Source organism: Tigriopus californicus, chromosome 6 (genome assembly GCF_007210705.1).
Source record: "Tigriopus californicus strain San Diego chromosome 6, Tcal_SD_v2.1, whole genome shotgun sequence".
Taxonomy (NCBI): domain Eukaryota; kingdom Metazoa; phylum Arthropoda; class Copepoda; order Harpacticoida; family Harpacticidae; genus Tigriopus; species Tigriopus californicus.
The window spans coordinates 13,979,505-14,007,025 of NC_081445.1; the positions used below are offsets into that span (position 1 = coordinate 13,979,505).

Below are 27,521 nucleotides of genomic sequence, written 5' to 3' on the forward strand. Positions count from 1 at the left end.
ATTTGAGAGACAAAATGCGAGGCGGAAAAGAATCTATTTGACCGGTTTTTGCTTTGATATTTTCTTTCATTCAAGACCTTACTCGAATTCTAGATAATGATTTTAGAATTAGTCGGGTCACCCCGCTCGGTTTTGGACTAATAATACAACACATAACGATCTCGAGAACATGGACAAAACTGCGTTTCATGGATCCACTGCACACAAGAGACCGAAGCCGACCGAGGTTTTCGATTCAACATCAGCCTGGTCCCAGTCGAACCTTGGAATCCTGATCTACTTTCCCGAATCGACGCAAGTGTTTATGGACCCCCTCCTTGGTTGCCAGTCTTCGCCAAATCGTTTCAAATGGTCTCCCACGAGACGGTGGTCCCCGGTCCATCTACGTACGTAAGTATACGGCAGGTAATCGCTGCACTTCTCTCTCTTTTTACCTCTGTGTGCCTGTTCCTACCAGGTGGAACTGGTTCATTCCATTAAAACCCAGATACCTCCGTCGCCTTTCATGTCCTTTAAAGGTTACTTCTAATTCGGCCTTCACTATCCGTGGGATCTCTCCCTCATTCCCTCGCCGCTCTCCCGCCTTTTTTCACTTTCGTCGGAGGAACGTCTCAAGTTCATGGGTCTTTTGAAGGCCCACTTACGGTCGTGGTGATGATCATACGCTCCCTCCTGACCTGGCCTTGTCTCATACCAAGATCGAAGGCCCAGCAGTCCTGACGCCATAGAGAGACGGGGTGGGCGGCCTAGCCTTCATGATCAGGCCTGATTCACCTGACCAAATCAGAGCTCTTCCCTCTCAACATGGCAGTCTTCAAGAGATCCTGGATTATCATCGTTCTTGTCCGAATCAGAATGAAGATGATGATGGCCTTACCTAAGCCCCAGGTGGTCTTGTCGTCTTCCATCATGAGATAACCCAGGGGGAACAAGAAGAAAAACAACACATTCCAGAGCAAGAAAAAAAAACTCAGTGGAAGATTGATTAGTGCAGGATTTTTTTTCAGATCCTCCGGACGACCTAGTGCTTCATCGTGATAACAGATTCTAGAGGTAATTATTTTCTTCGTGTTCTTTGTGTCGTGAATCGGGAAACAGCTGAAGTCTTTGAGAGGCCTTCGGGAATATCTGCCTGGGTGAAAAGTGTTCTCCTGTGGTTATTAAACGATCGCTCCACGTGCCTAATACCCATATATTTGTAGCCAGAAGAGTGATGAGTCCTCAAAAAGGGAAAAGATTCCCTCATTCATAATCATTTTCACGGGGTCTTACCGATTACAAGCACGAAGAAAATCGGAAGAGAGGAATAATGTCCACCTTCCCCTTGATAACATGCTTCGATTTACGTATCTGTTACCTCGAAGAAAGGGGTTTCAAGAAAATTGTTTGAAGTTTCAAGGCCATCGAAATTTGACCTCAAAGAAAGACGTTGTTAAATGGGCATTGTAATCTTTTTTGCTATCCTCAATGCAAGTTTTTAGCATCATAAGCTCGATTTGAGTTGATATGGCCTGTACTAGAGCCATTATTATATTATAGTGGCTCTCCTTTGAACTCGAGGGAGTGGAACCGACTTTGGCTACATATTCACACACTAATCTCAATAAATGTCGCTTCCATGTGAGAACTGCTTTAGACGGAAGGTTTATCATTCACTTAAGAAATGTCTGTGGAAAAAGGACACAACATAAAGCATCAGCCACCGACAAAACTCATACAAGAGGCTGACTTACATCGCCTTCATTGATGTCAAGAACACCCTCGAGAAGCGCTCGAGAGCAATTAATATTACCAAATATTCCAAGAACTTGCAAGATGCTTCCAACTTTTTCACGGCTGGTCTACTTTCCCCTCTCCTTTCTCCTTTTAAACTTAGTACTCCCATATTTTTGCTAAAAAGCCTCTCTGCTCTGCACACTTCAAGTGCATTACAAAATTATCCCACTTATATTTTTTCGGAGGGAAGGCCTATCGATCCATATCGATCCAAAATAGAATTGAGCTTGAACAGTATATATAATGTATGGGGTGGATGGTGGGTTCAATCTTTGTCATTCTTCTTCCTTTCTCGTGCCAGTCTTCCGCTCCAATTGGTTAGGAGCCAAATAAAGAGTGATATACTCCTAAAACTCAGTACCCCCCCCCCCCAAAGATCCATCTACCCACCAAAGTGATTGATGCTATTTAAACGATCCTTAAGCTACCATGCAGGTTTCGCTTAGAGCACTTCCTCGACTTCACTTCTTTTGGAACAGTATAAGGGTGGTCAATATGTTCGGTTATAGGTTGAGTTCTAACGAAAATGAAATCTGTTGACATTGAGATTGTAACGATGCTCACTGATTGATTATTTTTTTAAAGAAAAATAGAGTATGGTATATCTATTTATAATCTCATATGTTACAACAATGTAACCCTTCTTCATGGTTGAATTTGACAATATGCAACACTAAAAGTGAAGGAGATTAAGTGGTTTATTTCAAAAGCATTACGAAAAAGGTTTTTCAAGACAACAATGAATTAGGCGACAGAATTTGGAACACATCAAATTCAACGGATCTATTCGGATTCTATCCTGTATAAATGTAAAAATTTTAATGCCCCAAAAAGAAGTAAGATATATCATCACTATAATTAATTTTATTGTTTGAAGCCTAAAACAAATATACTAGGCCCAATTTTAACACTTAATTCATCATATTCCAATATTATCTCCGCTTCCGATTTATGGTGCGCCTTGTTCCGTCACTGGCGATCTCATTCTTCTTTTATCTTCAGTCATGAAAGACTTTTTCTTGGCCGGAATTTGGGGTCTTTGTCTCGTTTAGTTCCATGGCGAGGGGCCCTGACATATTGTAAGGCCTCGAATTTGGCTCCATATCCAGTACAAGGAATACCGTTTCCTCATATTTCCAGAATTAAAAGTTAACAACTTTCTTCACCTCAAGTGGGATATATAAATGCATATGAGATCATGATTTGGCAAATTTAATGAGCCAACGCGAAGCCCACTTTCGGAGCGAAACAAAAATCTGCGCCTGTTCCCACGAGATAATGGAGTTTATCCTGGGATCTTTCAAGGCAAAGGTTTTGAAAATCCATCAACCTTTGGCAGACTTGGAGAGGGAAATGGCTCGTTAGGCCCTTCCGCGCACAAAAGGAACACTATCTGAAATATGTACGAGAAGGTGAAGAATCGACCTTGGCCCGATTTTAATGACGTTAGAAAAAATGAATCTTTTCCAAGTAAGATGTCAGGGAGGTTCTGGGCTTTGGCACCCCGTCCCGAATTCACGACAGACGATCTATTTCCGAATGAGATTCCTCATTTCGATGTCGCAAATTTGGATGTCCTTGAAGCCCCGCCAAGTCTGGCATTGCTTTGGCTTCGGAGATCCAAGCACACTTGAGAGAAGAGTCCTCCAGATTTGAGGTCGACGCCTGGCGTTCCTTCAGAGGTCAAGACTATGGGGTAGAATCTTGTCGTCTTATACATCAATTGATCATCTTCGATAAATCAGTGGAGTGTGACGAGAAAAAACAGGATGATTTTTTTCATAACGAAAGGGGTGAGAAACCTTGGATGAAGCCCCTTTTGTAAAGCTTTTCTTAGCTTTAAATCCGTATAGTTTTGAAGCTTCTTTCGTGTTGCGGATGTTCAAAAGAGACACTGAAACAGACACGAGCCGTAATCACCTAAAAATGAAATCAAGTAGAAACGTTGAACAACCATATGGTAAAGCAAGAAGACGGAGTGACCAGATCTCTAGGGAAAACAGTGGTCCATCATACCTATCATGATTTATAAACCATCTCAAATCCGAACTGGTTAGCTGCTGTGCTTTTTCTGAACCTTTGGCCCGTTATTCCACAATTATGTAAAGTGTATGTGCTCAAACGCGTGCAACGTTGTATTCAGGGTCCCTAATATAAAGCAGAGAGAGTTTTAACTAGAGGAGTGGACATCAGCGGAGCTAGGCCGATTTTTCTTTTTTTTGTCACAGCTCTTTGAACGAGTCAGAACTGGAAACAGGCAATAAGGTACTGGCATTTGACACCAAACTGCACATCTTTTATTGCATTCATAATTAACTACTCTTAAAACTCTAGACTTTTAACTGCATAAACCAGAAACTTTCGATATTTTCATTTAAAGTAAAATAACATTTTGTCAAAAATCCACGATTTTTTTCTTATAAATCGCTTTTCCATAAAATATGGTAGTATCCCTTGTGACTTTTTGGGAGCTGAAATATTGTTTTCACAAAGTGGTCTACCTTCGCCAGTTGCTATGTCCAATCCTCCTGTTAAAGGTATCCTTTTATAGACCCAACTAAGAGCGACGGAAGATGTTAATAACCAGAGTGGCAAATCTGTACCTAGATTTATACAACTGATATGTCATATCTCTTCATAGAGCTCTAAAGCTAACAAAAAGGTTTAGAATTAAAGAAAAACACGGTTAGGGTAATTAGCGCCCATTAGTAAGCCTGTAATCGGATTAGTTTTTGCCAATGAGTTGCAACATGGTTCATTTCTGTTTTCAATCTCTCCCAGAACAATCTTTAGTGTCTGGTTGAACAAACTTGCCATTCTTATTCAAAGGCCTCCTACTTCTTGAAAGTTTGCACAAAGAAAGAGTAAGCACTCAAAAGTTGAAAAGTAGAGAGCGTCTGGTACAGGATAATGGTGCTAATTTGAAAGGATAAGAATGCACAATCTCGGCAAAAAGCCAGCCAGCAATTTCCTCTTATTTCGCTATCTCCCCAAATGTTGTCCTTCAAACAAACAAAAGTCATCGTAATGCCTTCAATGGAACACTTTTTTCTTTTTGAGTGACCTTCTTTTCAACCCACGATAACGTGTTAATGACATGAATGAATTACCTATCCATTAAAAGTGACTTCCAAAGTACGAGATTCTGATTGATAGCATGTCTGATCACGGTAGCTTCCCTTTTGGACAAGACATTGATCGACAAGTATATTTGATACTTTACAAAATGGCCATTAGTTTCAGTGAAGCTTTTTTGTCTGTGCGTATGGACGTTTTAATTATTCCAGTCAATATCATACCTTTCCAACTGGCTAACCATGGCCACCGCAAGGTCAACAATTACACAAAACATCCATCAAGTTCACTCACTGAACAAGGACCCAAGTCATGACCTTAGGATCCTTCAGATTGATTGCATTAAGAAAAAGGCAAAAGTGCCCGGGATTTTTCGGGCTTATTGGGGTTGTTGGACAAAGACCTTCATAATACCAATTTAATGGCGTGTTTTCATGCAGAGCTCTATAGAGTTCCATGTTCGTCCGTGAAGTAAATCTTTGACCAGGTTGACCAGAATCTCTTTCAGAAGGCAAATTTCGCCTTTTTTATAAAGTGCTTTACAACTGCTTTAAGTGGTTTTACCTTTAGCAAAACGTAATTCATATATTTCGCACACAAGAAAAGTGGTTTTTTTTTTCAGACTTCCCCACAATTACTGGGACTGGAATCCCAATTGTTCAAGATGAAAAATTTAATCATTTTACAAACTTTTTATTTTCATATATTATTTGATCGACTAGCAAATTAGAGTAGGCAGACAAGTCAAGTTAAGTCAAGTTTGGCAGATTTGTCAGTTTTTTTTTAAACTATTTTCTGTTCACGGCTAACAGTTTTTTTTTTTGCTTTCCTGACCGGTCACAAGACGTGTATTTAGAAAAATAACGTTCATCATCGTCTTCCGTTTGGGTCAAAAAGGAGGCGTGGGTGGCATCAATGGCATCAACCTTTTTGTATTTGGCCACGGCAAAAGTTCACCCTGTTGTACGTAATCGGTACAACTTCAAAGTGAGACTTGTTCTTTGAAAATTTCAGAGTTAGGCGTTTCTCGATCTCAAGCACGAGGTGAAGTGGTGAATGCATTAGTTTTGGAACACTACTGCTGCTACTCCACCATTGAGTAATCAATCAAGCATACAAATAGCGTGTCGTTGCATAGAAATGGCAGGCTTTCACCCACTCCGACCACGAGAGGTCTGCTTAGTACTAAGCCATCTCATGAGGGATTCTCTTGGAAGTTTACCTATTCATCATGGTATGAATAAATCAAGGACAAAGGACAGTGTGTGTGTTTTGGCAAAGCCTCAGATCTCACCAAAGGATCTCTTGAGATTTGTAACCCCCGGTTCTTCTGAAAACATGAAACTTTGACGACACTTAATATGAACTTTTACATTGAAGACAGGAGCTGCCAAATCATACGAGTGAAGCGGCCCAATAAGCTCATGTCTTCAAAGGCAAAAAAGGACACAAACATCTTTTTGAAGGTTTGAGATAAAGGTGAGAATACATCCAAGGTTGCCATATTTGCAATGCAATGGGCCATGACAATGGACGATCGGCTTGTTTTATAAGAAAAGCCGGAAAAGATCCCCAAAAAACTGTGCATATTTTGTCTGAAACCTGACAGAAAAGATATGACAAGTCTCAACAAATATTGAGGAAAGGCTTGAAACTCTCTCTCTCTCTCTCTCTCTGGAAAGGCATCTGTCTTGAAAGCAAAGTTTTAGTCGCATGTCTGAGGATAGTTTTAAAATGTTTCTTGCCTGTAGAAAGAAGTCGAAGCAGCATTCTTGAATGAGGACACAACACTGATTGAAGCATTCGTGTTCATGACTGTTGGCTAACTCTCAAAGGAAATGCAAAGAATGCTCTTCAGGGAACAATTGAGAGACACCATTTGGATCCAAGGATCGTGATCCAAAATCATAAATACGTGCAAAGTGTTCCAAAAGGACCGACCATCTGGACGCTTTAGGACGTTTTGTGTTCCACGGTGGTTCAACGTCGGAACTAGCTTGGAATCTTGGAACATGACATTTTCCAACAAACAAATAATGGGATCCATGTGTCTGAGGTTTTCAAGCCAGAACTTAATTCCGTTTATTTGGTGAGAAGATGGTTGGCAAACTCAGTTGCGAGCGTCTTTATTGTCCAATTGAAGTTTTCGCGAGGCTTCTCCCGTAATCCAATTTTAGGCGAACGAGTTAGTTGTACAACGAACGGCCTTTCGTAAATGGAAACTTGATTTGTTCGCAGATTGCAATTGGTTATATACGACTAGATCTTGTCCCAAGATGTCCCATGACGAATGGGTTGAAAAGATCTGGCAAAATGTTTGCAATTCTCCGACTTTTGTACTCCCGAGGAACACCAAGTTTCCCCTTCCAAACGTCATATGTATTTCAATTTGTTTAATGGAGAGTTCACGCCAAAACAACATCAAAATGAGAGAAAAATTGCTCTTTGAACTGGCACTTCAAAAGATCTGATCCGAAAACATGGATGTTGGAAAAGCATTCGAGACGGAAGAGTTCGACAGGTTAACCTCGATTGAATAATTCAAAACTACCAACCATTTACATTCCTACATCCAGCCCTACTCTCATGAAGTGCCATCTATGGATCCATTCAAAACCATGGCAATTGATTCCATTAAAGCTATCTCAACCTAATCAGACGATTACACTGGCGCAAATGCGGACTTTTGGTTGAAAGATGTTGTTCCCCTTGACTGAAGACGCGTTTGATCTCGGTGATAGAGAGATGAAGTGCGCTGAACCAGGGACTAAGAGAACCTGGCATGGTCAATAGCATCTAAAATTCATGAAGGCACTGTTTGGGAGCAAGTCATTGGACATGCAAACAGAAGAAGGCGACCCAGGATGCCAAGCAGATAAAGGGTCCAGGGACTGCGTAGTCTAAGCGACCTTTGATAGCTAGACCGACCTCTAAAGTTGGTCGCGCTTGTAATGATAAAAAAGGGAAAATTTGACTTTTCAAAAGAAAGGTTTGAGTAAATTCGCATCAGTTGAACGTCATTTCAGGAATAAAGAAATGGCTCAGGGATGATATTTTAACAGGCAAAACGTCATGGATGAATGGTTGATAGGGGTTCGGAACACCAACAAAAACGTTAAAAAATGACTAAAATGGAAAAGTATCCATGACCATTAATGTTTATTGGGAAGCATTCAACTATCAAATCTTTGAAGTGCAAGACGATGGTATTTTTGCTCACTTTACCGTATTTTGAGAAACTGATTTGAAAGCTTGAAAGTTCAAAGAGGGGAAAATAAACCTTTTATAACCCAAAGGGAGGACATTTAATATTGGCTTAAGACGGGGAAAATATGAAACCAATAATTTTCCCTCATCCAAATAATCAAGCAAATAAAAAGATACATTTAAATAATTCCATTCATACCCATATGGTATCACTTTGCCATGAATAGCATATCAGTGGATAACGACAATTTGAAAACGCGCAAATTGGAAGTGTATGAACACTTTTGTGATCGATTGTATTGTGAGTGTGAACGTGCGTGGGGCCAGAATTTGGAGGGGGATGGCTGAATCTTTGACGGTCTTCCAAGTTCTCCTGTATCCACTTTTGATGGCTCAGCAATGCTGCTTGCAATATCCAATATCATGGACACCACCCGTTTTGGTAATGTTGCACAGCATTTGAACTGACAAGGTTGGGCTCAAAAGTCGCCACTCTTCACAAACGTGTCAAAGAATATCATTGGATTGTGTCGTTTCCATTGTACTTGGATCCGGTTGTGCATTCACTGGATCTGCAGCCTCAAAAAAAGGGACAACTGATGGCTATTGAAAACGATTATGTTCTACACTTTGGTATCAATTCTTTCATGTTTTAATTAACCGCCTGCACCGATTCGTAAGATCCATTAAGCTTGCGAATATCTCAAGTAGAAGTCTCATGAATGCACTCTTTTTAGCAGTTAGCTATCCTAAAAAAATGTGGTGCAACTTCAGAGGGACCATTTTGTATATTGATAACCTCCATTCAATACTGAAGAAGCTTGCTAGGAAAATTCACTGGAAACGTGTTAGCTTTTTTATTGTCCATATGGAACACCTGGAACTTTGAATGGCCCCGGAATGCCAATCAATCCGAATATGAATAAACAGTTCGTCAAGGCCAATGCGCAAAAGTTTTCAGAGAGCCAGGCCTCATTATTGATTGCTTACGCTGCAGGAATTGCATTTCCATTTGCATAGACGAACCCAAATGGAACATTGGAACAAAACGGTCCATTGAATGGCGGCATATTGTCTCTAAAAAGTCTAACTTGTCCATCGTAACTAATTATGTGCACTTGAAATCGTTCATAAGCAATAGCTTGCCCTGATTTCGACTTTTCCTTTTCACCTCCTTGAAGTTTTTATCATCGTTACCTGGTTAAGTATATAGCCGTTAAACATTTCCCGTTTTTTGGTCAGCTGATATTTTGGCTCTTTGGGAAGGGATCCTAATCTCATCTAATGTAACCTAGAGTCACGCACTAGATGTCTTAAGGGTCCCTACTAGTGCTGGGGCGAGTCCGGAGTACACTCGAGTCTTTTACTTGATTTTGGAGAAATTTTGGAGAAAACTCGTCAAAAAAAACTTGTGCGTGGAGCTGACCCACAAGGAGCTGGATGGACTTGACAACTGACTTTATTGCTGACTAGTACACATTTAAATACATGACTACATTAAACATTTACAATGAGAGAGCATGAGCAATTTCATTTTTGGAGAGGCTTTCTACACTATTCTTTTGCTTCTATTTACCCTAGTTGTATACGTGCCCTAAAATTATTTGACAAAATGGTTATATTTTTCGTTTTGTTTCGTTACACTAAGCAGATCACTTTTTTTGTGTTTAAAAAAAAACATGTAGGTCCAATCGATCGATTCTAGTCTTTAATGTATAGAGGAATTATTCCCAGGTTCCTGAATAAATTCTTAACCCTGATGTGAGTTTCTCATGTTTTACAATATTCGTGTCTGACGATCCGAGGAATCGGATTTAAAACCAATTTTCCCTCGTTTAATCTCGAAGCACCATCATTTTAACAATTGCCGTTCCGTCGATTAGTCAAATTAGACTTTCTATACATGAGCAATGCTTTAATAGTCATTAACCAATTTGCTCAATGTCAAGCGTGGGAAAGATCGACATGCGTACGTTTTAACCGATTTTGCTCTTCAACTAGAACTGTAGATGACACAGAATGATAAATACCTGATATCGATGGATGGATTGATGGATGGATCTGGTACGTAACAAGTACTTGAATAATCATCCTTTTAGAGCACTAATCGAAGCCCAAGAGTTTCGGGTGCCAAAACATTGTGGTGCCAAAAATGCATAGGGCGATAGCTGCACACAAAGTCACAAAAAGTTGGCTTTACTGGCTTTTGATCCCTTGGTCGTTGTTAAGAGTAACCAAAAAATTGGGCAAAGTCAAACTTTACGACATGTGGACATCGCTCAGTTGTCGCAAACGACCATACAAAGTGTTCCAAGTTGTCCCCAATGACCTTGGCTTATGGTTTGCTCCACTCGGTAAAGATACACTAGAAAACGAGCTTGGGTTGAGTGATACATGTAAGAGCCTTGAGTATCGATAGAGTACAGATGTGGCGACATGATCTTTATGAAATGATAATTGAGCATTTCTTCTCTCAAGTTGAGATTTCTACTCACTTTCAATTTCAGCCAAAAACATGAGTTCTTTAAAGACCAAATTGGCCAGACCTCAAAACGATGATTATTCCAGAAGAAGATGATCCAGAAATATGTCATGTTGTCTTCTTACAACTAGCTATCAATTTCATTATTTAGTTCTCGTATTTTCGTGGACACATCATACTCCACACAAATGTGAATGAAACGTCTCCTACGTTTATTTCGGGATTTGCCTCGCCTTTTCCATAACGAATGAACACGTATGGGAGATAAGACAAGAAAATATGAACATCCAAATTGGAGTTTTCCTTCCTTATAGAACTTGGTTACCGCTGAAGAAATTCATTTTATGTTTGATCGTGATTATTCAAAAACATTGTTCACCGACCTTCCATCTTGCAGTGAAGCTGTATAAATCTACGGCGACTTCACGCTCCAGTGATTCGCCTCTTGAAGGGAATTGATCCAATATTTTGGAACCACAGGGTTGCCGGAAATAACGGCAATATAAACGAGTCATTTAAACCAATCTTTCAAGCATAAATATTTGAAGCTTGACTATCAGTCTAGGTTCTCTACAAGCGAATTATATTCGATTTCAAGTATCATGGAGACAGGGATGAATTTCTCAAGCTCACTATAAGTCGCCACTGCTCCAGGAAATTTAAAACAGTCAAGACAAATAAGTTAGTGAAACGTGTCCTCCTGTCCTCTTGGAGGTTGAGGGGGTCGCAAATGAAGGCCACATTGAGTTGTACTACCACTTTATTTTAATGATGTTGTCACGAGTGTTAGACTTTGTTCGCAAATAGCAAGTTCATTTGTTGTCCTTATTTCTGGCCACCCTGTAGTCTTGGAACATATTGGTGGTCCCTTTTGAATGAACTGATATCATTACTCGAGCCGGAGTCAACTCGCCAATCTTTCTACAGCGTTTTAGCGAATAAAGATCAAAGGCAAACGAGGAGGAGCGAGCGCAAAAAGTCTGGCTCCCGCTGAAGGCTGTTTTCCACCGCTCGTGTCTGTTTTAGCTAAGATACGTTATCTTTCACCTTTTTGTCGGAAGTTCACAAATTGGGAAACTTGAACAACGGGACTTTGCGCCCACGTTCTCATATTGGTTTTGCCTAAAGCTATCAGGATGTAAGTGTTCTTTTAGTATATATATGTTCTTTTCTTTGCCAAAACTTCCTTACCCGTTCAACTCGTCAAGGTCCACGTGGTTATTCAGCTGATTTCGGTGCATATTCACATGCACATGACTAGAACACAGATCATATAACGACTAGATGTCGCATTGGCCCGACCTCAGTGCAGAGGAAAGTGGATTTTAAGTCAACAACTCTGTACACCAAAAAAGAGGAGGGTGACTGCCTGATCAGTAGTAACGACCTACAATCGCTGGGCCTTCAACAAACGCTATCAGTGACAAGCTCACTCTGAATCTGGCCACGCTGGCGGATGAAAAAGCATGAGTCACTGTACACCAAAATTTATGTACCAGTTGATGAAGGCAAGCGTTCGCATTTTTCCTTGCGCTATGCGAGGTCTAGTCATTATATGGTCTGTGGACTAGAAGAAGACAGCAGGAAGTCAACTTCAGCGTGATTTTCAAATCTTTGGCAAAGCATATGAACCAAACGAAGATATGAAGGACCATGAGATTCGCCTTTTCATATAGTTCCATAGGCAGCAACGTCTGAAATATCAAGCCATATCTTGGGAAAATATCTGTGAAATGCTCCTCATGCTTTTGAGCCATCTGCAAAATTGCTGAGTTGATTCCTAAGAGGCTGGAAGCATTACCAGGGAAAAGAGAGAGTAAAGGGTCCTGATCGCCCAGGAGCTTTGAACCACGCAATCCCCTTCCAAGGAGCGAGGGGAGGCTCTCTTCCCTTCCAAAGCCTGGGCATGTACGTTAGATAACTCCATTAGTATTGACGCAAACCTGAGGCTCGTCCTCCCATGTAAATGCTGTCTACCCAAAAACATCCAGAGAGATCCAAAAACCCAATGATCTAGCCAACATAACATGATGTCATTGGTTGGGAAGAATCTCGTGGGTTTGGAGAGTCTATTAAATGCCATAAATCGAGCTAAACGGGCACGAACCAAAAAAATGGGCGACATGTTGCCACTTTTTTAATATGGAGCGACAGTCAGCGGTTCCAAGGGCGCTTTAATGAAATAATGCTTGCTTGTTTGCTCAACTAAGTTTACGTGTGCTTTGATTGTTGATTCAGAAAAAAAGGCCTTGTGTCATCAACACCCGACCAACCTCATTTCTATTTCAATTGAAAAGTGGGACTTCGTCAAAGGCTTTGCAAGGCTGTCCTTGGGTGAATCAACTTGACAAATGAATGTACTCTTTCTCATGTCCTTTCATCAAAAGTGGTGTAATTGAGTTTGGCTGTGTATACAAGGGAAGAAAAGAGTTTGGCTTCAATTTCTTAAGATCAAAAGAACAACCCAAGCCCAGACAAAAAGGCATTACAATTAACATGACAAGGGGCAGGGACCAAAGCACTCCAACTTCGAGGCTGGCCTCAGTTGGTCTAATACTAATACTGCAACAGCCAAAGTTCCTTCCTTCTGAATAAATTAAGACTCAAAGAGAACTTTCTTCACGCCCTCCCTAAAGACCCGTCAGACTATTACCGTGTTACATATATATATTCATGTACAAAGGACCCCTCTAAGTCAAACAGACTTGGAGGTTTTTTAGTTTCTTAAACATAATTTGCAAGTGACGGAGGCTGAAATTCGCCAGTATGAGCTAATCTGCCCCGAAAGACTCGGACAGAAGTACATGGGTCATTAACTCACAAAAGGGTCGGAAATTGGACTGACAAGACTTCCCAACTGAAATGCATCCCCACAAAAATGTGAAGCCGAGAGGGAAATCCTCTTTCAGAGTCTCGAGTGCAGAGGGTAGCAGCTCTCTGCAGAGCAAATTCTTGCTCTGTGTGTGTGTGTGTGTGCAGATCAGTCCGGCGACTCAACGAGGGAATAAATCGGTTTAATTATTCATCAGTCACTTCGAAAGAGGGAAGGCGATACTGGATACTGGATACAGGATACATAGCCTTCGGTTTACAAAGAGTTATGGAGGAGGCGAGAAAGAAGCCTTGGAGGAGAAACCTGAGCGAATCACTTGAGGAAACTCCTTATTTACCTTGGGTAGAAAGAAACATATGCCGAGGGAAATCGATGCATGATCTAGAAACGTTTAGCCCAGTTATGAATGTAGAGAAGGCACCATTCTGGCGTGTTTGGGGAAGACGATATGAAATATAGAACACCGTCGACCATGATAATTATGATTTCTTCTAGGTTAAACTCTATTTGGATGCAAAGAATTGTGATTGGGCCATTTCTTGAGGAGCAGATTTGAGGTCCAAATTCAGGATCACATTAAGAGAGATCATGATAAAGGACCTCAAGTTGTCGCAATTGTATTTTGGACCAGTTCCAAGGCAATGGTTGTATTCAAATGAGATGTCGGATTACCAGTCTTAAGAAAGGGCTTTATTAGAAGAGACGGGCTACTTTGATTGGACACCAACGGGAATATGGATTGACGATGATACACTAGGATGCCCGTCAATAAATGCCATGACTTCGCCAATGCATTGCACCGACAAATCATTAAGGTAATGTAACAAGCTGATTCGCGCCTTCGAAGAAATCCATCATTCCCTCTTTCTGTCCTCTAGCCTACATTATCTATGAAGGACATCAGTCATTTTGGATGTAAACTCACCGAGATTATTCACAAGAGCAATACCAAGAATGTAATCGGTGGCAACATGTCTACGTTGAACCAAAAAGATTCTCAAGGATCTTCCATATTGCCACCCAAATCCAATGACATGCTCGGTAAAAGTGGACACTTCCCAACGGATATGGAGGCCAACAGCCCGAAGTTCATAAACGAGCCAAAAGCTCTGTCGGCAACCCTGACTCACACACAGGCCAAGCCCCGATTCTACTACAGTGATCCTGAGAAGCTGCACGAACTTTCGCAGGGTGACCAAATGGATGGCTCCGAGGAGTGTGAAAGAGGTTGCGAGCTCTTGACTCGGGAATCGGACGGACATTCATTTAGTGGTCCGTCCACTTCCAATTCGCCTCTCCTGGGTCGATCACACGATAAGAATCAAATTGGAAGAACGAAGGTCAGTGCCAAGAATTGCGTGATTGTCACTCCCGCCTTAACCATAAAGGCCACCGGGGACTCCATGAAGATAATGGCTGGACCCAATCTTGGCGTCTCTAATAATGGCGACGATGATGAACATGATAAGGATCACGAGGATCAAGACGAGGAAGACGAGAATAGCGGTTACTTTGACGAATCCCGCATTGCAATGCATTTGAGGTAAGGGCGAGGAAACGGGAAGCACCTAGCTTGTTTGGAAGATTGCAATTCCCGTTGCATTTCGATCTGAGAGCGGAAATCGCTCTTGTAATAGCTCTCTTGGCCAACTTGATGCATCATGATATTTGTTCCCGGAAATTGGCCTAACATGCATTGGCATCAGACAGAATTGGCATTTTATCCCGCCAAATAAGCGTGTATAAATCTTGAAGACGATTGTTAGTAGGAATTGGTAAACGAATGGCCCTAATGGTCCTCGGATGTAATATGCTGAAGAGGCAACCCCCCTGTGGATTGTTTCAAGCACAAAACGGTTCGTTGTTCACTTGCCCAAATCAGAAGTAGCCACTAGTCACTAAAAATTCACTCTTTGATACACTGTTTAAACTTTTTATGGCGGTTATATTTTACTACTTCACACTGTCCTCACGGTTCAACCGCTTTTTGGGCCGAAACATTTCTAATGCTTTTACAATGGTGCATGGACCCAAAAATGACGTGAAAAAGGACGCAAAAATAGATTTCAAAATGGTACACTTCAAAACCAGGTAGCAAAATTGTCTCTCTAACATAAAACATTATCAGGGACCTGAGAGTATTCTGAAATGACTTTTCATCTTAGCTAAATTTCCTGGTTTCCTCAGCTTGTAAAATTGGTTTATTAAATTAAAAAGAGCCAATGTTATTTCTAGGATGTTTTCGAAGAAAGGTTGTCAGTTCATGGAAATGTTGTGCGCATGCTCTTTCGGTTTGTATTTCATACGTCACGCTTGTGACTTGATTCACAGTATGAAAGAGGGGATAAACCACTTAGGGTGGGAAAATAAATTTATTTTTGTGTAATATTTTTATAAAGTGACTGCCCATGATAAGATTTTGAATGTCGCTCGTATTTTGACATTTTCAATTGGATGATTATGAATACAGGGACACGAAAGCCTATGCATAATGGTTAAGTTAAGATGACTAGTACAAACATGAAATTGTAATAATGTTAAAATCATAAAATGAGGAAGATAGATAAATAAATGATCACTAATGATTGAGCGAACGCAATGTATTGTGGATACAATTTGAGCTATTTTACGATGAAAACCAAAGCACAAAAATATTTTTTCCATTTTGATTATTGGTGGTAACTGTCTGGGTATTTGAGTTTAGATGTAAGGGGGAAATTTTGAAGCTAAAATCATAACAAAGCTTTTGATATGGTTTAGCTATAGCTATTCAAGTTAGTTTCTTACCTTACTTAGAATTATGTGATGTAAACAAAGTCATGGTTATTCTCTAGGTTTTTGGTAGCTAAACAAATGCCCACATAAATTTGGAAATTTCCCTCGAAACTTGTTCAGGCTTCTTAACCACCCTGTTTGTTCATACAAAGTCTAAGAAGCCAAGATGCTTTTCAAAAATGCGTCTTTGCTGTGCGTGACAAACACAAAGTCAAAAAAGTGTAAAGCAGACCTCCCATAAAAACATCAAGATAACGTCAAAGCGAACTAGGAGTCCCTAGGGTCGTCTGACCCTTTATTACTCGAGAGCTCGATTGCGTCTCAGTTGTTTAGGAACATCCCATAATGTTTACGCAAACCAACCTTCAGCCCCTTTGGCACTTGAAGGCCTAACAACAAGATCCAACAAATTGATCGTTCGCACGTGAAGCCCGGATTTAAACACAAAAGGAGTCGATCGTCGAGCTAAAACGAGGTTACATTTTCCCTCCTTGTCCACTTCCTTCCAGCTATAGCTCGGAGCGGCCGTCAAAACCATTCATTCTATCAGAAAGCATTCCATTAATCACATCCCCACCTATGATCTCGAGTCCCCCAGGCTCTCCGACACTCTCTGGGTCTTCCACCTCCTCGACAAACAACCACTCAGATGGCCGTCAATACAACCCATCTCAGGAGCGATATCAGCATCACAATTACAAACGCCAGCGCTCACCTAGTCCTCCAATGGATAACGCTCCAATCCCCGCCCTCACCTCCCTATCCAGTTCCCTCCCTCCGCCCATAATCCAAATCGACAAAAGTGACACAGTCAAATCATTGGCCCCGAATCCCGTGAAGGAGTTCCGGGGCAAAAAAGTGAGCCCAGTGGATCCATTCTATGATCCCGATAAAGACAAGGACATCACACCAAGGTAAGAACCCTCTTCCTAGAGCTAGATGCGGTTGGTCCAGTTCCTTAGATATGCTGCTCAGGTACTTGAAGCAAGCGTCAAAAGGAGCAGAAATTTTGACAAGCGTTACTTGAACCATTTCTGATTGGTCGATTGATTATGAAAGACATAACCTTCTTCTACAATGGTAGAGGTATTTGTGATATCCAACTCAAATCCGAATTCATTAAGTTCTAAATGGTTCCATAAATATGGCTGAGCTCATCAACTTTAGGTTAAGAATTTGATATTAGAATAGCTTACTAAAAGCATTAAAAGGGGAATTTAACCAGGAACTTATTCTTTATCGCATAAGACACGCATTTTCCTCAATACATTGACCAAAGAATGATAAAAGCATGCTAATTTGAATTTCATCGCGAAGTCAACATACATCACTCCGATCAGATTTTATGAAGGGCTTCCAAAACTTCAGGACACTTCTCTTGTCAACACATTTATTTAGGATGAAATGTCAACAAAAATGATCCAAAAGTGGACATCGTCAATGCATTATCTTCATCTTATTGAGGCTAAAGAATGGGAATATATTCAATCAAAGCCAAAAGCCGAAATACCCAAAGGTTGAAGCTACCCATTTATTAGTGAACTCCCTTCTAAAGGGAAGAAAAGACCCTCTTCTCTTGTGAACTACCAATTCCTTTCACGGGAATGAAGTTCACTCGACAAATGTCGTCCAAAGATGTGAAAAGTTCGTTTTTTGTTCTGGTCATTTACGGGCCGGAAATGGTTCTTTTTCTTAAGCCTCGAGATACCTAGAGATTAACGAACCCTTTGACCAAGCTCAGGGAGGTGGGTCAATGTGACATTTCGATCCAGTGAGGTAGAATGAAGGAACCAACTTCCGAGGATCCCAGGATCCCGACTATTGGGAACGGACCAGTGGATCTCGCTTTCCTTCTCTTTGGAGCATGGAGCACTCATGAGTCCACCGACGAGCAGTAACCCTGAGGTAATACCACGTGCATCCAATCCTTTTCCTGGTCCGTTTGTCTCCCTCCAGGTGCCATTGGAAAGACGTCACCATAATTAATCTTGACACCAAAATGGTAAATGGCAAATTCCCTCAGTGTCAAAAGGAACCGTCTCAGAATGTCGGAAACTTGGCTGCTCCATTCTTTGTCTCCTCCCTTGGGACATGGGCGGTCGTGCAATGTGGGGGGATTCCTTTTCTAAAATAATGTACTTCCCTTGTACAGGGTGAAGGAGGGGGGTGTTCTACCTTAGACTAAATATGGTCTCATCATTTTACCTAAATGATATTATACATTGACGATGTCAACTTTTGGATCTCTTTTGTTATCCTAAATGAAGGTGTTGACACGAGATATGTCCTGAATGTTTGGAAAAACACTTTATAGTGCCCTTTATAAAAATCTGATCGGAGAAATGGATATTGGCTTTACGATGAAATTCATTGTAGAAAGTATAGAGAGATGACTTTTTTCCATTGACTTGGTCATCTTTCAGTCTTTTCAAAATGAATTACGAGTTTTGAGTTCATATTCTTAGACCAAAATATTTGAATCATTTTAAAACATCCTACTATGCTCAAAAAGGCCGTTAAGGCGGGATTCGATGATTTGGCTTCGTGCTATGTACAGTATTCATACTCTTGTCATAATGTTGTTAAACGAACTATCTTTCACCACTTTACTCTAAAACCAGGCCAACATCGATCAAACTAAATTTGATTTGTGGAAAGAAGTACCTTTGGACATTCTTTGGGAGTTTTAAAAGTGGTGGAACCAGACAATCCGACGATTCTTTTAGTTTTTCTGGGTGCTTCTAGTTTTTTTCATGGCCCCCATGCTCTACCCAAAGCGAACAATCCAAAACTATTGGCACTAAAAGCAAAGTGATTTAATCTTTTGAAAATCAATTTACAAACTTGTGAGTGCACATCAAGTAATAGATCTCAAAAACCATGCCATCAAGAAGCACAAGTCAAGGGTAGAATTTTTATCTTCGGGGAAATCATCGTTTGTAAAAGAGAATGAAGCTGAGCTTGCCTTTGAATAATTCATTGCGTTTGCCATTCAAACTAACAAGTTCTTATTCAAACTATTTATTCGGTTTTGTACCCATTTAATGTTTGGGGTTATAAAGGTTCAATTAAATATTCTGTGACATGTTATCGCACAAATGAAAAGTTAATCTTAACACTTTATTTCTACATAAATTCTAAATTCAACACACCCAAGGTTTTTCACTCATAACTGATAATAGCTATGTTCAATATTTGAAATCTTTTGGAAAGTCAAGGTTTGATCAAAAGTGTGATTGGCCTTTTCATTTTCAACAGGCCGTCTCCGATTGTGGTTCTTATTGCTTCTCCACTGAAAGACAGACTAAATTTGGCGTTACTGTGATCGATAGCGTTTGACTTGCCAACTCCAGGAACATTGCTGAAAATAGCTTCGTGATTTTGAATACAAAAAGAGGTCAAGTTGCAATTCAGCATGATTGCGCCAACCCGGCATTATGAAAAACCATTAAACATTTCCCCCATGAGGCTTCATGGATTTTTCAAAACTATACGAATTGTGCTGAAAGTACCGTAGTTTTTTTATTATTATATTTTTTCCCAGAATAAAATATGATAATCATCATCTCAACGGTTGGTGTTCCCATTTCAGATCTATGGTATTGGACGTGGGCGGTCGTCGGCACAAGGTGCTCGATTCGAATTTCAGTATTTTCCCCAACACCCGTTTAGGCAAGTTGGTCCGCGCCCGGACCGAAGAGGACATCTTGAACTTGTGTGATGGGTACAAGTCCGGTTCCGTTCCCGAGTTCTTCTTCGACCGGAACTGGCACAGTTTCAACTCGATCCTGGATATCTACCGCAATGGAGTGCTGCATTTAAACACGGACATGTGCGCCCTTGTTCTGCAGAAGGACCTCGAGTACTGGCAGATTGACGAGCTCATTTTAGGCAAGTTTCCGTCTGGCAAAAATTGATTTTCTCAGGTTGCCTCATTTCTCGGTTTGCTAGATGGGAATACAGACCGTTGAAATTGATGCCACGTGGCACGCTAACCGAGATGAAGAGGGCTGGAAAGCAAGGCAAATGGAAAAATTAATGTTTTGGAGACTTTCCAATAGTTGAGAACGTTTGGACGGATAAAATTGTTGGAGCTGGAATATATGGTCAAATGATGCATCTTGGCCATAAGTTGAAAAGAAATTGCATTGTCTTATTGTGTCGAAACAAAACGGGCAGACCACAAAACATCGTCGTCTGTCCTTCTCCTCCCCCTTCCCCCCATTGTATTATGTTGCAATCTAATAAATTGTCTGGGATATGTAAACTAATTGGGCGGCAACGTAATTAATTGTTCTAATTTTAGGCCCCAAGTGCCCAATCGTGAGGTTCGTGCCTCATGCCAAGCGTGGGTTGGGAATTAACTAATTTCAAAGGGATGCATATGTTTGCATTAGCAAAAATTGCCGTGAGTTCTTCGCCGGAAACGTCGGGGGTCAGGAAAAGTTGTTTTGTTGTACTCGCTGAGGTTAACCCCATTTCCTCTGCAGTACCAAATTCCAACCGTCCACTTCAATGTAACCGCACAGCAGGAGCAAGGTACCATATCCACATATTTGCATTTTCCTCACAATCTCAAGTGAAGTAGGGTAGTTAATTAGCTTTCGGAGTTTGCTTCTCGGGAAGTCTTTCCGCGGAGGCGAAAAAAGAAAGAAAAGAACTCAGAGCTTATCAGCAAAGTTCGGACCCGCCTTTTTCATTCTGATATCATTAACAGCACTCGGCACTGAACCTGGCGAAAATATTATGGAATTAGCTCAAAAAAGTGTTCTAGAGTCAAGCTCTGATCCGTGCAATTAGGTCGTGAAAAACCCAAGAGTCCTGCAGTGACATTTAGCAACTAGCGCTTTTCCATTATTACTACAGACTGTCAAGGTAAGCATTTATCGGTAATTTCAAAAGACACCTCCTCTCCTAAACCTTATTACTTGTATACTGTTCCAATATGGATCTGCAGCTTGACATTCTATCAATATTCATTTGGATCCATTTTGTTCCATGCTTTCGGTTCGACCTTGAAACCTCTCAATGTTCCAACCTTATTTGACAATGCCAACCATAGTCGAGATACCTGATCCAATGAGCGAGGAACGAAGTTACCCTACTGACATTCGTACTCTTGGTTCCCAACAGAACGACTACGGAACCCGTAGAAGTTGAAATGACCCACGAAATGTTGGCATTACTTTTGGCGATTCTGATGCACATTTGGTGCTTTTTTGTGTGTGGGGGGGGGAGGGGGGAAGATCGAGGGATTTTTGGTCAAGATTAGGATCCAGTTGAGGCTTGAGACCAACAGAGATCAGGGGGATCAATTTTTGCCAATGTGGAACGTGTCCCTCAGAACCGTGCTGTGCATTAAAATTCTATCCGGAAATTGAGATTTGTGTCAAAGAACAGAAAGGCGAACACGAGGCCAAACGGAAAGAGGCTCAACGACTGGAAGACGAGAATTTTGGAACTCATCGCTTGGGAAGGCTTCGTACATTTCTATGGAATCTGATGGAATACCCGGAGACCTCTCGATATGCTCAGGTAAGACGAATTCCCCACAATCTACTAGGAATTACAAGACATTCATTACACAACGTGGAGCGAGTATGTCTTTCCAATAACGCGAAAGGAACAAACCCCAATGAATGAGTTCCATGGTTCCATCCATCTGTCCAGGAGATTGGGATTCTTTTCGATTCACTCGCTGGACCTATAAACCTTGTGCCTTCAATGGGAGTACGACGAGCCACTTCAAAGACTTCCCTATAGATATATTGGAATGCTGCTTGGGATTTTGAGCGCTGCAAGAAGCACTGTTGTTCTGTGTCGGAAAGGCGATTTTTTTGTTTAGCAAAATACTTATCTTGATTGACCAGATTGCCACGAGCCAACCGAGAAGAAACATGGCGGCAAATAAGGAAAAGCCCATTTCGAGATTACCCCCATCAGGGGGTCTCGGGGAGTAGCAATACAAAACGAATTAAAAAATGGCCTCACTCGTACCCCGCCTAATGAGGCCTTGTCCAGTCGTCAGAGTTCGCATTGCAATGCCATAAATTGTTTCCTTCACTTTATGCAAACGCATGGGCCCATAAAGACCATAAGTACAAGGCTCTTTGATGGACAAATTGTGTACCAACGTACCTGGCTGAGTCTCCCTCATTTGCAATGCAATGTTGAGCAAAATTGTAGAAACTTTAAAGACGGGCTCGTCAAACTAGAGAAAAGGAATTGGAGAGGGGCGCTTCATTCCATACTCAAGTTGGCTACTTGATTTTGAGAAAAAGCAAAATTGCGATTCAATAATTTCGCAAGAAGTCCAATAAAGAAGTGCGTGAATTCAGCTGGATGCCATAAAAAATTGAAAGCGATATTTCAAGCGATGCTGTTTTTGTGCACGGTAACGACTCATTGCTGAATTTTATGCGTATTAAAATTGATAATTTTTAAAATAGGACTGGTTTGTGCATGTACAAACATGTGCGAACATGTGCATAGATCATTCATATCTGAAACTAAATCCCAAAGACATTCAGTTGCGAAGGATGGCCAAAAGCGAGTCATCCGTCCCTTGAGGTTGAAAAAAAATCCCAAGGGAAAATTGCGAACTTTACAAGCGTTATCTTTGCTTGCCGCTATTGATTTCACATTTAGAGGATCGGATCATAATCGTTATATATACGAATAATACTGAAGATCTAGTGGCTTATTTTATTCCGACCTTAGAAACAACTGCCCTGATTGTTGCCAACCAATCAAAGGGTCAATTTTCACACCAATTTCATCATTTCCAACATGGTCTTCAGGAAAAACAATCAAAATGCAAATTGTTGAATGCAAATATTAGGAGATCTCAAGAGTTTTCTCAAGATGTTTTGATGAAGCTCATTATCCTTGAGGTCAGTCATCTGGCGGTCAATTAGATAATTCTTGCTTTTTAAAGGGCACGAGGCAAAGACGGTTCTTGGGCGATCACTAATTGAACCTTCATCAGCAGAAGCGATGAATTCATTCATTTTTGATTAATCGTTTGCCCTTTGATGCAAAATGAGATGATAAGCAAAGGCAATCCTTAATCGAAAGAAAAAACCTACTTCAGCATTGCGAAGGACAATTTGAGTGCATAAAACTCTATGGACAGATAAACAAGTCCATATTATTTCATGGGATGACTTCAACTCTAGGTCCACTCTTGAAAATTGTTCATATATGGTTCCTTCCTTTTAAGAAGAAAAAACCATCTTGGATTGGCAATTTTAGGGTTTTGCCAAATTGTGATAAATTCTCACGACAATGGAGCTTGTTCCAATGGGGTTTCGTTTTATCTTTCTCTTTTCCAAGAGCAAATGGTCACGTCTCTTTGAGCCTCATACTGGTTTTGGGGAAAATTTGGCAAACAAAAGGATGACATGAATCTGAGCGTGTTCCTGACCTCATCTTCGTGACCATCTTGGCCATTTCCATGGGAACAATTGTCAAAAGAGAACGGCTTGTTGCAACAAGTACAATATTCTTGAGAGTCTCAAGATGAAATTATTGCATGCACTTTCTATTATGAGACGAGGCACGATTACTTCGGAACTTCGAGTTGGTTAATGCCAGAAATGGCCTCAAAATGTTCAAGAAGTTGGGTTTGACGACATTTGGTCCTTGTTTGTAGGTATCACAATATGCAAGAGAGACGACAATTACCATTTACGTACATGGGTACACATGGTGGTGAAGCATTGGTTGACCGGAGAACGGACATTGAAGCATATGGCTGTGATCCTTGGAAATTATTGTACAAAGTCGGGCAGATGCTTGCTTGCTCTGTGGTTGGCATTTGCTTGTGATTGCCACGAAAATGAAGCACTATTCTTGACTGAAGTGCTATTCCAGGAAAGGCTATTGATAATCCGTGTATTATTAATTTCGTCTTGTTGCCAATTGTATTTTTTGCACACTTCATTACATTTGGTTTGTGTTTCAAGGATGGCAATAGATCATTTTTGTTAGCTTTTTGCTTTTTTCGTCTCTAAATCATCGTACCCACAAGCGGAAATTCAACATATTTTCTGCATTTTGTACTTCCTGTTGGTTAACTCAAGCCCGCTATATGTAAAAGTAGGATTTTCACCACACAAAGAACTCGCTGTTAGCTCGACGGAACGGAACGTTTTGTTGGTTTTTCTTCAGCTGAATGTTCTTCAAAGCTATTCAAACAGGTTATTTTTTGAATTGGGTCTGAAATTGGCTTTGAAGATGCCTTTATTGTACGTCAATTGCAGCATTTTCATGCGGATCTGAATAATGCGACATCCACCTTTGTCCTTTGAAGTGAGCAGTGCCCAAAGCCTTGACAAAAAAGAACACAAATAGTACAACCCTTAAGGCTAAACCATCTCCATTGACTTGATGTGGAATAATTGGAATGATGGAATTTGTGATCACAGATCGCAATGGAATGATAATATGCTGGAATAAAGCAACTTCGTTGTTTAGACCAAGTTAGATGTATATTCCCAAAATGTATAATATCGATATCCCACTAAATATGATCCCTCTATTGGAGTTGGTCAGTGGCCATTATGATGCAAACATATTAATAGGAGAAATGACTTTGAATGCACCAGATTGGAAAAAAGTTCAGTATTTGGAACAAGATGTAACTTATGTGATTTTCTTAAATTTTAGGACACAACTATTTACTTATTAATAAAAACAACCTTCTTCCCTAGTTGGCAAGTCCCCTTCCACATCCTATGCTTTCCCTTCGTCGAAACCTCACTTCAATGGAACACACAGAACTCTACGGACGGTGCAAATGTCAAGTGAAAGGTTGGAAAGAAATGTGTTCCCTTTGTGGATGGCTACAAAGGTCAAAAGATGTTCCATTATCAGACTATTTGCCCCCAGCCCATGTCCAGGCAATTTGTTTTGGTTTTAGGTCTCAATGGACAGACCCATTGCACGCAGCACACTCGCACCTTCACGTTAGCAGGGAAGAACAAAATAACGCTATTAGGAGGAAAAAGAGCCCTGGTTCTAGAGCGAAGTAGACATGCCATAAATTTGCTTTAACAAGGTTGTAATGGCTCCCTTAGCGATTCAAGTGGGTGCGAGGAGGGACTTCAATTGTTCTGAAGTCTCTCTGTCTGCAATTGCTCGTTTGAAAGAGAAAGAGAGACGTCTTTAACCATTTCAACTCCATTTGTGCAAGAGCTCCAGTTCAAGATTATTGTGACAGTAGGCTTTTTAAAGTACACAGTTTGTAATTAATGCATGCTTGAGAGTGTTTCGTCTCAAAGGCCAAAATATGGACCTTAAAATTAATCCGACAAACACGGGTTTTCGGTGAATTTGCTTGTGCTCTCTTTTTAGAGCGCGACAACAACAACAACTTGCTTAGGAATTACTTTGAATAATGTATTGAAAAATGTCAGATGATGCTATTGAAGTCTAAATTAAGAACAAGTTTCAAAAGCAAATAGCCTTTCCAATAATTGCTTTTGTTTCATTAAGTGTGTTCATTAGTGTTTGCTTAACCACGTTGACAATTAGGACATGTTTGAAATGTTTACTATTCCATACGTATGTTGTTTTTAAGAGTTTGTTTCGACTCATCAGCTTTGGATTGTAGCTGCAAAAACCAATAAATTGATAGCATTAGTCATTTTTGAAAAACAAAGCCTGATTCTACGTAAGAAATGGAAAAGCCAGTACTTTTGAATAATGATAACCGGTTTGTACATTTTGAAGTTTGGTCAATTAGACTCGTCAAAATCAATGTATCAAAATAATGAAAAAATATATTATGATGGTCAAATGATTTTATATTCGATTTGATATTTCGTTTTTTGAAACTCTTTATTTGATTCTTTATATTTTGACTAATGTTTCCATTACTAACAGGCAATAACAAGTTAGCGCATTAAAAAGCATTCGAGGATGTGAATACTAATTCCAAAAAACTTCATTGTACCGGAAAATTCTTCATTTGAGGGTATTTTAATTAGGGCTATTTTTGACAAAAATAATCCAAAACAAAGCAATCCTAAGGCAGTTCTAGTTTGGAAATTCGAACACAAGCCATTTTCGGTCCGAAGGTATTTTCCACTGGAAAGCATTGATAAAAACCATAGGGTTTATGAGGTGAATAAAACTGTGACAAGCCTGCAATGTAGCCAAAGGGGAAATAACTTTATTTTATTATCCTCAAGCTCCCCTTCAGATTCAATTTAGTGTCAATATAAACCTGCACATGTTGGAAATTTATGAAATGCCATAAAACCTTCATATTCAATGAGCCTTCACAGATACAAACCAATCAGGCCTCAGTATGAAAATGGAACTCCAAGACCCATCGCGATATTCATTTTTTGGTCCACCACTTTGACATTGATTTGAAAGCCCAATTCAGCTTTTGGCTGCTGCATTTGAAAGGGTTCCGCTTTTAAGCTCTTTCAGCAAATTGCACCCTTCCTAGTTATGTTCAACATTGATTTCCAGGAGTCCAAGAGAATACCTCTATTCATAACCAACATGATTAAGGAGAAAATCAACTCCAAAAATTGCAAGGGCTTCTCATGGTTGGCAATGGATTTTTCTCCCTCCCTCAATTTGAACATGATGAAGTTGGCAATCTTCAGGTTTGAATTGTCACAATTCACACATTTATGACTTTCTTTAGCTTTGGAGTGATCGAATATCAGTCACGTGCCTTCAAAAACGTCTGGATTTTACTTTCTACGATGAAGCTGTAGTTCTCTCACATAAAGAGCACCTCTCGGAAACCGTCCAAATCGACAAACAAAAAGCCTACTCAGCACTTCGTTATCGTTCCAGAGTAAGCTGACGTGTCGTGACATCAAAAAACCATAAGTGTCAACTCAATCATTCTCAAATCAAACACAAGAAGCAAGGATTCAAGGCCGTCTCTGGTCACGGGAAACGTTGATCGTAAATCCAAGGCCTTGGCGATGGTACCTTTATCGAGCGTTCGTTCGTTCCTTCGCGTTACATCTCACGCATCTACCCAGGAACGAACATTTCCATGATAGCATCATTTTTTTCGTATATGCATAATATTTTTAAGCGGGTTTGATGTGAAAGTGTATTTTTCAGGATTGTCATTCTAGCCCATTTCAAGGCAATTCCAATACTTTTATGCATCGGGTTGTCAAACAAATTGAACCTTCTTCACTTGTTTGAATTGCACCGGTGCAAAAGGCTCTGGAAATCGAGTCCTTGAAGGACAAGCAAGATTGAGGTTCCTTCTAGAGTCTGAAGAGTGAATTGGAAAGGGACAAGGTGTGCGTGTTGCATGTGTGTGTGTGTGGCAGGGGGAGGGAGGGGGGGGATTTTTTGCACTTTCCCCTAACATAATAGACCACCTAT

The 27,521-nt window shown here is 40.5% G+C and overlaps 1 protein-coding gene across 1 annotated transcript in view; it reads left to right on the plus strand.

Annotated features, from left to right (window-relative positions):
* Window positions 1-564: 564 nt before the first annotated feature.
* The window catches only part of LOC131882306 (potassium voltage-gated channel protein Shab-like), a gene marked incomplete in the record, with an annotated part of 42,765 nt that continues 15,808 nt past the window's right edge, over window positions 565-27,521 (plus strand). Inside the window, 6 exon segments of the mRNA XM_059229409.1 lie at window positions 565-1,053; window positions 13,869-14,188; window positions 14,252-14,916; window positions 16,658-17,062; window positions 19,741-20,039; window positions 21,493-21,683. Of these exon segments, the coding sequence (XP_059085392.1) occupies window positions 14,132-14,188; window positions 14,252-14,916; window positions 16,658-17,062; window positions 19,741-20,039; window positions 21,493-21,683 (1,617 nt within the window).